The 13,493-nt window shown below is 41.5% G+C and overlaps 1 protein-coding gene across 18 annotated transcripts in view; it reads right to left on the reverse strand.

Moving 5' to 3' along the window:
- Ppp6r3 (protein phosphatase 6 regulatory subunit 3) overlaps window positions 1-13,493 on the reverse strand; it is a 132,281-nt gene that overhangs the window by 63,952 nt on the left and 54,836 nt on the right. For all 18 annotated transcript variants that reach the window (XM_075972958.1, XM_075972960.1, XM_075972957.1 and 15 more), the window contains exons 3-6: window positions 11,288-11,520; window positions 6,658-6,844; window positions 3,668-3,805; window positions 649-714 (exon numbers count right to left, since the gene is read on the reverse strand). In XM_075972958.1, the coding sequence (XP_075829073.1) occupies window positions 649-714; window positions 3,668-3,805; window positions 6,658-6,844; window positions 11,288-11,514 (618 nt within the window). In that variant the 5' untranslated portion in view covers window positions 11,515-11,520. The remainder of the gene's footprint in view (window positions 1-648; window positions 715-3,667; window positions 3,806-6,657; window positions 6,845-11,287; window positions 11,521-13,493) is intronic.

Here is a 13,493-nt window from a genome sequence, read left to right on the forward strand (position 1 = left end):
CACCCTAACACCCACTCCTCCATGGACATGAAGTAAAGCCATACAGGGCTGTCCTGCCTATAGATAATGGTTGACTTTGGATAATCTCACATAGCCTAGCATGATACTTGAAGAGAGTGATGATTCAGACCTAAGGGACACACACCCTGACCACTCAGGACAGGGTTCAATGTGTAATGGCTAACTCAAGTTTCAGAATCACTGCCATTTTTGTGTCTAATCTCCAGCACCAGGGGAGAAAGTGAAGAGATGGAGGCAGGACACACGGTATATCGGTCTCTAGCCTCTATACTCAAGTTGAACCTATTTGAGGCTTCAAGGTCAGGACTAGGACTACAAAGTCATTGCTAGGCTCAGTGGTGACCCAGACCTTGTGATGCTTGCAAAGCTTTAGCCAGAGCTTTCAAGATGCAGATGTGGCCCCATCACCTAAGATAAAAAGTAGGTATAAAACAAAAATAAGCGTGGATGGAGATTTATCACAAAGCAGGCATAGCATGACCATAACTCTTCGAAGGAGATAGTGTTCTCCTGCTGCTCACAATGCAGGAACACCATCACCTCTCATTCCCATTCACAGACACAGATGTATGTTCTGTGGCCAATCAACAGTTTTTCAATGAAAAATAAAGTCATAAGAGAACTTACATCTTCTTCTTGCGATGGATGAACTATTTCCACAAGCCTCTGGATAATTCTCTCCTCATTTAGCCACTGAAAAACACATGGTAGAAGTGATCATAGCAACGAGTGGCTCCTGCTCAAGCCCCAGTGAAGATAATCATACTGGAAATAAACATCATACTTCAAGTAGAATTTACAGGTTTCTCTGGACTTTGAACACTACAGAAAATTAAAAAGTCTCTCAAGGAAAATGTAGTGAATGTACAAGCACAATCCCAAGTCCCAACAATCACACACTTAGACTCTATACTTAATAGTGGTGCTGACTGGATATTCAGTATGTACAGCATTTACTTTGGCTACTAGGAGCCAAAGTAAATGCTACATACTATCTCAGAGAGAGTGTCAGCTCTGAAGGTCAGATGAATGAAAAATAACACTTAGTATCAAGCCTCTGGGTTAAAAGAATTGTTGCCGAATATTTGTTTATATGATAAAGATATGTCTCTGCCTTAGGAGCTTTCTGGCTGGTTTACTAGTTAAATGGCCAACAGCTAGGCAGGAGAGAATAGGCGGGATTTCCAGGTAAAGAGAGAGAAACTAGGAGGAGGAATCTAGGCGTGCCATTTCACAAGCAGACTAGGAGCAAACTGGATGTACCGTACTAAGAAGAGATTACTGAGTCACGTGGCAGAATGTAGACTAAAAAAAATAGGTTAATTAAACTGTAAGAGTTAATTAAGAACAAGCCTAAGCTAAGGCTAAGCTTTCCATAATTAATAAGTCTCTGGGTCATTATTTGTAGACTGGCAGTCCAAAGATAGTCCAAGAAGAAAGCTTACTACAAAGAACCCAGGATGAAAGGAGGTTTTCTGATACCCAAAGCAAACCCACTACAGAAATACTAGGGCCAGGTTGGGGCATCCTAGAAGTAGAGAGATGGTCATCTGCCTGTCTCACAGGTAGAGCTGCTGGAACCATAACAATCTCTTTGTAACCTCTACATGGGATGCAGTGATCGGAGATACAGAAGGGATCAGAGTGATTCATAACTAACTAAATGAATGAATGAATGGATAATAAATAAATGAATAAGAGGATAGATAAGTAAGTAAAGGATAAACTGGCAGGCTTAAAATTAGTGCTCTAAAGGAGCGAAGCACCATAAAATATAGGGCGGTTGAAAAGTCACTTGACTTACAAAGGTTGAAGACAACAGAAAATGAAGTTGAGGCCAAGAAACCAAATATGATGTGCTAAAAGTAGAGATAAAACCCTGCTGCTGTCTTTAGCTCCTTACAGGGAACATATCCAAGGGCAATGCAAACAAGTACTAATGGGAAGGGTTATGGAAGAAGCCACCCAATTGCTATGTTTTATTATAGTTAATTGTTGTGTGTGTATGTGTGTGATATAGCACATGTGTGGCGGTCAGAGGACATTCTGTGGGAATGCGTTCTCTTCCTCAATCATGTGGATTTTGGGGATAGAACTCAAATTGTCAGGTTTGGCAGCTGGTGCCTTTACCCACTGAGCCATCTTGATAGCCTTTAAGATCTAGGCATGAGATAAAAAAACTTCCCACAGTATTACCTGAGGCCACACTCTGACAGCAATACCCTGAAGTATATGCTCCTGATCACAGGTACGTGTATGTAAGTTCAGTCTTCACCATCTAAGTATCTACATTCCGAGCCCACTTCTGGATCTTCAAGATTTTAAGGAAATTTCCCCCTAACCTGCTCTCCTCTTACTGACTACATGCTCTCCCCAAAAGCTTAACTTTTTGGAAACAGACCCTAAAAAATTCAACTTAGAAGTAGCCAGAGGAATAGAGCCACTAGAGCAAATCACACTTTATAAACCTCCTCCTGAACTAATTCATATAAAAGTGACCATTATCCTCCTTGTTCTAACAGTCTTTCCCAGAATTTTGAACCCTTTTTGAAAAAAGATTCTACAGAAACACACAAAAGTAGCAAGGTGCCTCCATTTGAAGCCTTGACCTCCAAGTTTCAGAGAACCTGCTTGCAGAACTTAGCTGGGTGACCTGGGTCACTTTGCAGATATAGCCCTGATCTACCAAATAAAGCAAGCATGCCTGGACATCTTGGCAGTGTGTGCCCTGTAGTAGACAACCCCAGGTAGATCTTCCTTTCACAGACCCTCAAGTCGTTTTGGTTCCTTAGGTCTTTAAAACTAGAATTTCCAAGAAACTCATTTTCAATGGGATACAGTTTTTATTTCTTTTGGCCCAGGCTGGCTAAAACTTAAAATCCTCCTGCTTCATAATATAGAGTGTTGACATTATAGACATGTGCAACTACATCAGACTGGGATCCAGAGAGAATAGTACTAGAAGGCAAGGAAAACTGGGGAGAGGAACACAACTGAGGGACCAGGGGAAGCCTTATTTTCAGATTATTCAAACCTCCCTCAAGTCCAGTTTCACCTACGACATCTATCTACTCAAGATGCACAAATCCTAAAATTACCACCTTTCTGAACTTAAAGTGGGCCCTTTCCACGTACCACCATTTCCTTGTTTGACCCTCATGTAGGAGGCAGGTTTGTCACACTCTTAGAAAGCCTTGTCCTGTTAACATCCAGACCCAGCTTTATGATAAATCCTCAATACACTCACCATCCACATAACAAACCAACCGGCAAAGGGCAAATAACACTGCATCTGATAGACCCAGGGGCCTATGCATCCTGAGGCCTGTCCAGTAAAATCTGAATCTCAGCTTGCTGAGGTTGCACATACCTTTAATTCCAGCACTTGGGAAGCAGAGATTGGCTAATCTCTGTGAGTTTGAAACTAGCCTGGTCTAAATAATGAATTCCAGGACAGCCAGGGTTATACATACTGGTCTCAAATCAAGAAATAAGAATCAGTATCTTTTCTGTGTTGGGACAACTCCCTCCCTGCCTCATCCCCAGGTCTTCTTATCCTGTAAGATTTTCCTAGCAAACAAGAGTGCAGAGACCCAAATAACAGCATTCCCAAGCCCAACCCCCAGCAGTTCAGATCTCTACTCACATTCAGAACATCTTGCCTGGGCTGTGGAGGCTCAATACATGTCAAGAGCCTGAGCAACAAATCCATGATAGCAGAAGTTCCTATGTGCTTTATAATGAGGTCCACAAAATCACGCTTCTTTTTCAAGAAATCCACAATCTAGAGGAAAACAAATTAATCTGAAAGATGCATAACTTGAGGCATACAATCTAGAGTGACCAACATTCTCCAAATCCTACCAGTTAGCTTAAGGACAGGGAGGCACTGAGTTAGCAAGCAGATGTCAAACAGATTAATAATAACAATATTCAAAGCCCTTAAATAAAGTCATCTTCCAAATCAGCATGCATCCCCACTACAAATAAAGCTAACAGAACCTTTGCCTTTTCTTTATTTTCCTTGTTCACTATCCAAAAAGGAGGCATTTAAAAAACTCACAACCTTACAAACAGTCAAAATAAACATACTATGTGGGGCTAGAGATGGCTCAGCAGCAAAGAGCACTGGCTTCACTTTCAGAAGTCACAATAACCTGTAACTCTAGTTCCAGAAGATCCAATACCCTTTTCTGGCCTCTATGGGCACCAGGCATAAACATGTGCACATACATGTAGACAAAACAAACATACACATAAAATAAAACTTAAAATATATATACTACTTTATAATTTACATATAAAGCAATCCCATTAAACTTAAATTTAAAATGTGGAATATTCAAAAAGATTCCTGTTTCTAAGTAGCTAGCTCGCCTGGTCCACAGGTGATTTAGGCTGCACTGACACATGTATGACTAACAACAGGAGACTAGGAAGAGGGGGCTGTGCTGAAGGGAGATGAATTAGGGATAGAAATCATGATTCTATCCTGCAGTTTCCACAGTAACCATTAGAACCCTACCACATATGCTAAGGGCACTTCACAGACTGGCAGTTTTTGTCACAAAATTTCACTAAATCTTGGAAGGTGGAATTCATTGTTCTAGATGAAAAATCCTAGGCTCAGACCTGCTACATAACTCCGAGAACTAAAAGGTGGCTGCCCTGGAATTTAAACTCAGATCTGCATGCTGCAAGAGTCCCAAGCCTTCCACAAACATGCACAAAGAAGCTTATCAGCCAGAACAGGTAAGACTACAACCCCAAGTAATTTCAAAATGAGTCATTGCGCTGTTTGTCTAGACAATGATGCCAAGTAATCATCTCTTCGAGAACTGTCCACTCACAGCTGAGTCCTATAAAAGTCTTTGAAAGGAAAGGTGAGAAAAACAGAAGTTACCAAAAACAATTCCATGCATGGCAGAAACAGTGGTCCTGGAGCCTACACGTATAAACCTTAGCTGCTGCTATGAATAGTATAGCAAGGACCACATGGCCTGTACTTTAGTCATTGGTGTTGAAGGCTAAACTATTCACTGCGGCCAACAATTGGACACTCTGCTCTCTGCTCTAAAAGCTAAAATAGTCTCTTTCTGGTTAAGCCACATGAATCTGGACTTTCGTTACCCTTGCAGTGCCTAAGTCTCAATACTATCAAGCAACAGGAAACACAATTCTCAAGTGTGACCTTTTTGGCAACTACACAAGCAATGCTGTTATCATCCAAGGAATCCTAGCTGGAAAAACAAGAAGCAACCAGATGAAGGGACTCTTCGCCTGGGGATTCTACTGGCATACACCATCACTGCCAGACAAATAACAGAACTTAGTCCCAGTGTCAATACACAAAGCCTCAGAAAGCCTTTCACATATTTTAATGTTTTACCTTATAAACACCAAAAATCATACATAGCTACCAACCTGGATCCCAATAGCAGATATGAGGAGAAAAACATAACAAAGCATGTCTTAATAATGGAGGTAGCCATCTCTGACCTAACTATGCCAGGATGATATGACGACTTGCAATACATGTGGAAAGGGCAGAATGGAAGACAATCTGTACTACTTAGACTATTACTTGGGGGTTGTGACTCAAGGTAAAAGATCTTTCTCATACACACTTGGGAAAGTGGCCCTAATCAAATAAGAACCTTACTTGAACACAAATTCTAAAACCCTTCTAAAATAAAATATGAACCTAGCCTCAGCAGAGGACAGAATACAGCAGGCTCAAAATAGTTTCAGTCCTTTCACGTACGCTGATAGCAAGACCAAGTAACTGGAAACTGTTGTCTACCACGAAGAAAGCCAACTCTGACTGAATTGACCATGTTCATCTCTGCCTGATGCAACTGATAATCTTGTCAGCTTGCACTAAGCATCTGCTGCTTTAGCTATTTCGTGAAAGTGAGCTCTTGGGCCTTTACAGAAACTTCCACTATGGCAATGTTCTCCAATTTCGGCAAACATCAGATGTGCCAAAAGTCCTCACTGTCATATTCCATCTAATTCTATAGGTTTGGGGTAGGAATCAAGAACATACACTGCTTTAGAAAAAAAAAAAAATTCTCAGGTGATGCTGTCATCACTGGCCCAAAAGCCAGACTTGGCTAACCACTTCTTTGGGAAATGACATTTCCACACATACAACATGTGAACTGGAAAAAAACAAACAAACAAACAGAAGGGTCAAGGTAGAGGTACCTGTACAAACAGGGAGGTGTGAACCCTGACCCAGTGCTACAGACTTGGCATCCAGATATCTAAGTGAAATAAATGACCACCGTGTGCAAAGCACTGGTCGATTTTCAGGAAACAACAAAGCAAAGCAACTGCTGAACCCAGGGAGGCATTAGCTATGTACTCAGATTCAATCTGCTCCCCTCACAATGATATTTCTATTATTTGTCCAGGAAAGAAATCAAAGTATGCTTACAGCTGAGGCCCTTCAATGCATATGACAGATGAAAAATACTACTTAATGTGTAAACCAGGGCTGCTTAAACTGCTAAAGACCTAAAAGGCATTCTCTTATTGAAACTGGACCTCAGGCAAATGCAGAAACTACAGCAAATCCCTCACGTCAGGGATGCACAGCCCAGATACTTACCTTTGGAAAACAGTATTTACCTGTTCTGGTTTTCTGCTGATAAGAATACTTAGCACCTTGCTGAAGAAACTGGCAAGTAGTGGATTCAGGGGGGACTCATTTAGGAGGAAGCTATACAATTTCAATAGCAAGGACTCATCTTCCCCCAGTCTATCATTCATCTGGGAAACATCAGAAGTGAGCAACTCACACGATATATTTGGATACCTAGAAGAATAGAACATTGTGTTATCATCTAATGGTAACAGTTCATCACATCAAGCATAGCACACATCAGGAAGGTCCCCTAAAATTCTGTCAAAACATCAAAATCATCTACTAGGAATTAAAAGCACCTTCAAACCATTCCATTCAACCTCTTAAGTTAAAATGAATTTTCTAATTTGCCTTTAACCAAGTTTTAGTAAGATATGTTTTTGTTGCATTACAACTTTGGTGCATGCATGGGACTTAAGAACCAAGACATCACACTGTAACATCAGAAATATCTCACTGAAGGTACAGTGTCTTGACAGCCATCACATCCCATGTGGACAGAGAAGTGGAAGCTCTGAGAGACAAGTTAGGGTCTGCCACTTTCCAGGAAACTGTATTACACACAGATATGGTGATGACTGCAGGTACCTGAGCAGGTCACTGGTCAGCTCAACTCAGGTGGGTTACAAGAGTATGATAAAGTTCTGAAAAGTTATCAAATGTTCAGTCTCATCCCATCTAAGGAAAACACCTATCATGGTATACTGACTAAGACAAACAGGACACCAGCCTGCAGTACTGGAGGATGAGAGAAGAGCATTATACAAACCTACACTTTCTATAAGAGCCTTCCAGGACCTTACGAAGCTAGGGCAAGAAACCAGTCCACTGTCATTCTTCACTATGATTTCACTTGGTAGGCCACAGGCCCACAGGAAGCAGCTGGCATTTGCTCTGCATTTATTTCCTCATGGTTTTAGAAAAAACTGCAACCTCAATCATGTTCATCTCCAACAGTCAGACCATTTACTCTGAAAACCAAGCAGCAGACCTATGTTCCCCATGCTCGAATAACCCTTTCCAATGGTCACAGGAGACTCATCACTATATGTGATAATAGTTCCCTTCTCTGCTCTAATACATTAATTAACACATTCTTCCACCAACCAACCAGAAGCAACAGCCCAAGCTAGTCATAGGAATGGCAAGCTCAAAGGCTGACCAAATCAAGGAGACAAACTAGCAGAGTGACTACATGAGAGCTGACAGAGGGAAAGACTGTGGTCTGGAGAGTGTGACACATGTAGAGGTATCCAAGGAAAGCAAGGGACCATTGCACCTGAAAGGATCTGGGATGAAACGGGATAAACAGCATGAGTCCCCAAAGGAAGCGATGTGAGAGGAAGACAGAGTTGCAGGTGTGAAAGCATGCAGACTGTAGTTCCCAACAATGTCTTCTAGGAGGTTCCTGCTCCATTAGTCTCCCCAACATTATAACACAGGCATTCACCAATGCCACAGCAGACTTCTCTACTATAAACACCACGTAGTAACAGGAACACACAGTGGCTATATCTGCAGCTATGGGATTCATACTAGGATCACTTCCTACCTCATCCACTTTCCAAGGTGTATTGGCCCTTTCCCTTAGTTTGTAGGCTTTGAAACATAATGAGGAAGAGCTGGCATTGCAAAGGTGGCTAATGAGTGACAGTAATTTGCATTACTCTCTATTTTCTAGGACAATGATTCTCAACCTTCCTAAAACCGCGACCCTTTAATACAGTTCCTCATGCTATGGTGGTGAGCCCCCAACCATAACATTATTTTTGTTGCTACTTCATAACTGTAATTTTGCTACTATTATGAATTATAATGTAAATGTCTGTGTTTTCTAATGGTCTTAAACCCCCATGAAAGCACTGTTTAACCTCCAAAGCGGTCAGGATCCATAGGATGAGAACCACTGTTCTAGGATAAACTGCAGAAATTTTGCTAATTCCTCCCACCTGCTGTAGTACAGAGCACTCCTTTGGCTGATATGGCTTCCTCTTACTGCACCATTCCTGATAGTGTACACAAAAACCACCACTTCTATTTAGGAAAACAAATAAAACACTCCTTTAGCTACCATGTGCTCTCAATGCTAGAATAACTTCAAAGAGATGTCTTGCTTTGTCTTCCAATCTTCTTCAGAGCCATTTCAGCCAGGCTCTCAGGCCCTGATTCAACAGGGTTAATATGGCCACACTGTAATTCCCTTAACAGCAGCCTCTGATCATGGTTCCTCTTTTGTCCTTGAAGCCTGTCTTTAGCAGCTTTTTGGGTGGTGGCCTCTACCTGTTTTCTTCTTGTCCTGGCCACTCCTCAATTCCTGTGTGGAACCCTAATTCAGTTAACAGCCTCCTCCATCAGTTTCTGAGCCTGCCTCCCATCAGCTCCATGGGCAACCTCTGTCAGCTTCATGCCATCATATGGTACCCATCCCCCTGCTGTGAGTCCCTGTCTCTACTCCATACCAACCAGACATCTCAAACTTGACAGCTATTCCACTCTAATCTACCTGGAGTAAAACACTCAATATCCCTTCCTTCCTAATCCTTCCTTCTGACCTCACACCAAGGAAGCTTCTTCAGTTCTTACTTCATTTTATGTCTAGATGCTAAAACCTGCTCCCCCAAAAGGATATTGACATCTTTCTCTGCAGATTGCTACCCGCTTCTTAACTGACCTTCCCTTTCTACTCCGGTCTCCCAGTGCCTAGAGCCCCAGAGTGGGGCAGTACTAGCAGACAAGGACAACTGTCAGGCAATATCCATCACTCACTGCTCAAAACCTTGGGTGGCTTGTTTTGGAGGGTGCTCTGATTTCACCCCAGACCTTCTTTCTTCCTCCTCACCTCCATTCATGAGGCTGCCTTGTTCTTAGGATATAACAAACACTCATGCACATTAGGGCTTCCACACTTTTGGTCTGGCTGTTCCTTGTCAAGCACTTGCAAAGACAATGTCTTCAGTTCCTACATGGCTCAAAATGAAGCTTCCTTCCTCTAGAATCCTCCACCAACCAACTTCAGGTGTTCTGTCCTAGCCTGCTTTCTTCTCCAGAGGGCTTCTCTGACAAACTATGGTTTTACTTCTTACTCTGGATTGCCCTGACCACAACAATCAATCTTAATCCTCAAAATGCTTCAGATTATTTCCAAAAGGTTCTCTATGCTAATACAGGTGTTCAAGTCACCCAAAGTATATTTCACACCAATGTTGGCTTGAGCTGGGCCAGAGGCATAGTAGACAGAGTTCTGCTCCACCCAACTCAACCCCCGATCCTCCAAATGACACCATCTAGCACATCTAAGAGACTGTGTGAGAGAGGTCGCTTGCTCTAACAACTTTAAAGGTAACACAGCAGCACAAAGAAGCAGCATCACTGCCAAGCTTTCAGATCCAAGTAGCAAAGGCAGCATGGAGCCTTTCCTCTCAGTAAATAAGCAATTCATAAAAGGTATGGCATCAGAACATCACCCGAGAAATATGAGGGTAAACCTAAAAAAGGAAACTACTTGTCTACTCACAGCTTCCATAAAGAGAGGGCCATACCACTCCAAGATTGCTTGATTGAAGGCCCATTATCCTGGACATATTACCACACCATTTCCACCTCTGATCTGGATAAGACCCATCTTACGTACATGTCAGCTTACTGGGGCAGGAATTCCAAAGCAGCAAGGTGTTTAGGGCAATAAAAACACACTAGTATTTTTATGCTATACATATTTTCCTTTATAAGATACTGGTCTCCACTGAATGCTATGGTCTCTACTGATGGCTGAGTGTCAATCTTAAAGGCTGGCAGAGAACAGAGCCTCCTTGAGAACCTAAATCACCAATAACTTTAAAGGTATCGAGTATTTTTTTTTTTTTTTTTTTGCTGACAGCATAATGATACCTGAAGAAAGTTATTCTGAGGCAGGAATCCTGTTCCTTCCATATGATGTCTTTAATGAATCACAATAGAGGTTTATTTTTGAAGGGATTCTTATTTCAGTGTGGGAGATGGGGCTACTTCAATGTTGGATATGAAAAATAACTGCAAGCTCAATATTAACGTGCTCATTAAGTGCTTGGTGTTCCCAGAAGTGTAAAAAGAAGTATTACAAGTGGCAGCATTAAAGGATTCTCATTTACTGTATCATGCTGTTTGTAAACAGATTCAATTAACCAGCCACGAGTAGATAAATCCACTCTATTTATTATGAGATTCCCTGCTTGAATATAGCTTCACTGCTGTTTGCCAAAACCCACTCCTAATGCTCAAGCAATGGAAGGCTGGCCTTACTATATGAGCAATACTCTTCAAACTCAAGCTCTGACTAGGCCTCTAGGCAATCCTGGCTTGTTATCTGCAAAGTGAAGAAGATACTTACTTGAATGCCTTACTAGTATAAGAAGTTTGCTTGTCACTTAAAAGGCATGGCGTACTTCTGGCTGAGATTAACATTGAAATGCCTGTGATTCACTGAAGCTAGCCCCAGAATGGACTGTGTGCCCCCATTAAGCCTGTAGGTCTTGACCATCTTAACCTCTCAATGGCTATAGTGGCTCTAGGGAATTCATAGACAACAAGAATAATCATTTTCTACTCCAGCCTAAGGCAAAGATGCCATTTTCTTACTTGTATCTGATCTTCTCATCCATGTCTTGAGGTGGCTCTTCTATAATGAATGAGACTAAGTCTTCGAGACATTCTGCTTTTAACAGAAACTCTATGAGCTTGCGGTTCTGTGCTTTACACTCCTGTAAGACGTCCTCCTCATCCATTAGCTCCTTCAATGTTACATCTTCTCTCTCTAGAAGTGTGTCTATATGGGATGATGAGTGAAGATCAAATTTCCAAAACATGCTGGTCTAAACAAAACAGAGAGTATTTAATAAAATTTCAGCTTTACTTACTGATTTCCCAGAAACCAAATTTCAGTTCAGTTTGGTCTACAATGTCAATTTGGCATTAACACAAAATTAAAGCAGTTTCATACTGAACCTACAAAATGATTTCCTTTTTTTTTTGTTTTGTTTTTTTGTTTGTTAAGACAGAGTATCTTTGTGTATCCTTCCTTGGCTGTCCTGGAACTCACTCCGTAGACCAGCCTGTCCTTGAATTTACAGAGATCCACCTCCCTCTGCCTCCCAGCTGCTGGGATTAAAGGTGTACACCAGCACTGACCAGCACAAAATGATTTTTAATGAGTAACACTGACAGAATCATTTTAGCCCCTTTTCAAAAAAAAAAATTAAAGAATGTATTTATTAGCTTTCTTTTTAAACTTTCTACAAATGTTTTATTTAATTTTCTTGTTTTATATGTGCATGACCTGCAATGGAGTGGCTATGGAAGCCAGAAGAGGGCGTTAGATCCTTTAAAACTGGAGGCATTTGTGAGCCACCAAATAGGTGCTGGGACTCAAAATTAGGTGCCAAGTGTTCTTAACCTGTGAGCTCTGTCTCCATCCCAGAAAATAATAATAATAGTAATAATAATAATAATAATAATAATAATTGTTTTGTTTTGTTTTGTTTTTTCAAGACAGGGTTTTACTATAGCTTTGGAGCCTGTCCTGGAACTAGCTCTTATAGCCCAGGCTGGCCTTGAACTCACAGATTCACCTGCCTCTGCCAGGAGTGCTGGGATTAAAGGCATGTGCCACCATAGCCCAGCTACAATAGTGTTTCTGCCTATATGTATGAGGGTGTTGGATCCCCTAGAGCAGGAGTAACAGACATTTGTAAGCTGCCATGTGAGTGCTAGGAATTGAACCTGGGTCCTCTGGAAGAGCAGTCAGTGCTCCTAACTGCTGAGCCATCTCTCCAGCCCCATCCAAAAAATATTTTTAGCTGGTTAAAGTGTTGAAAATGCTGAATGAAAAAGCTTGATTTTTAAATTTTTTTGTTGTTGTTGTTCTTCAAGACAGGGTTTCTCTGTGTAACAGCCCTGGCTATCTTGGATCTCACTCTGTAGACAAGGCTGGCCTTGAATTCACAAAGATTCGCCTGCCTCTGCCTCCCAAGTGTTGGGGTTAAAGGCGTGCGCCACCATCACCTGGCTTAAAATGATTTTTAACCTACAAAAGCAAATCATCCAAGCTCAGCTGGCACATACCCATAATTCTAGTGAGGCAGGAAGATAAGTTCTAGGCTAGTCTGGGCCACACAACAAGAAGCTGTCAAAAAAAAAAAAAAAAACCCTACAACACAAAAAGTAGTTCATTCATACTTTAAGAATTTTAAGAATTCAATGGCAGCCTGCACTTTTGATTCCATCACTCGGGAGGTGGAGGCTCTGTGTGTTTAAGACTAGCCTGGTCTACAGAGCTATCACGAGGATTACATAGAGAGGCCTTGTCTAAAAAACAAAACAAGCCTGGTCTACAGAGCAAGTTTTAGAACAGCCAGGTCTACACAGAAAAACCGTGTCTCGAAAAAACAAATAAACAAAAACAATACCAAGGGAGGGCAAGTTGGCCCAGCAGGTAAAGGTGCTTGCTGACAAGCCTAAAGACCTGAGTCTGATCCCCAAGCCCCACAGGGTGAAAAGACAACTTTTCTAAGTTGTCTTCTGATCTCCATAAGCATGCTGCCCATTAATTTTAAAACTGTCAAGCAAAAAAAAAACATTCATGCTCAAAATTTTAGTGCTTGGTAAGTTGAGAATTAGTGAATGCTTATGTCCAGTCTGGGCTAGCACAGCAATACTATCTCAAAACACAACAACAAAAAACTTGAAAATGGCAAAAAGCAACTCTTTTGAGGAATGAAGAATACATTCTTCACAGAACTGCCATCTTCAGCAACAAGTAACAATTAATGAGGACTACTCAGAATAA

This window comes from Microtus pennsylvanicus, chromosome 5 (assembly GCF_037038515.1).
Source record: "Microtus pennsylvanicus isolate mMicPen1 chromosome 5, mMicPen1.hap1, whole genome shotgun sequence".
Taxonomy (NCBI): domain Eukaryota; kingdom Metazoa; phylum Chordata; class Mammalia; order Rodentia; family Cricetidae; genus Microtus; species Microtus pennsylvanicus.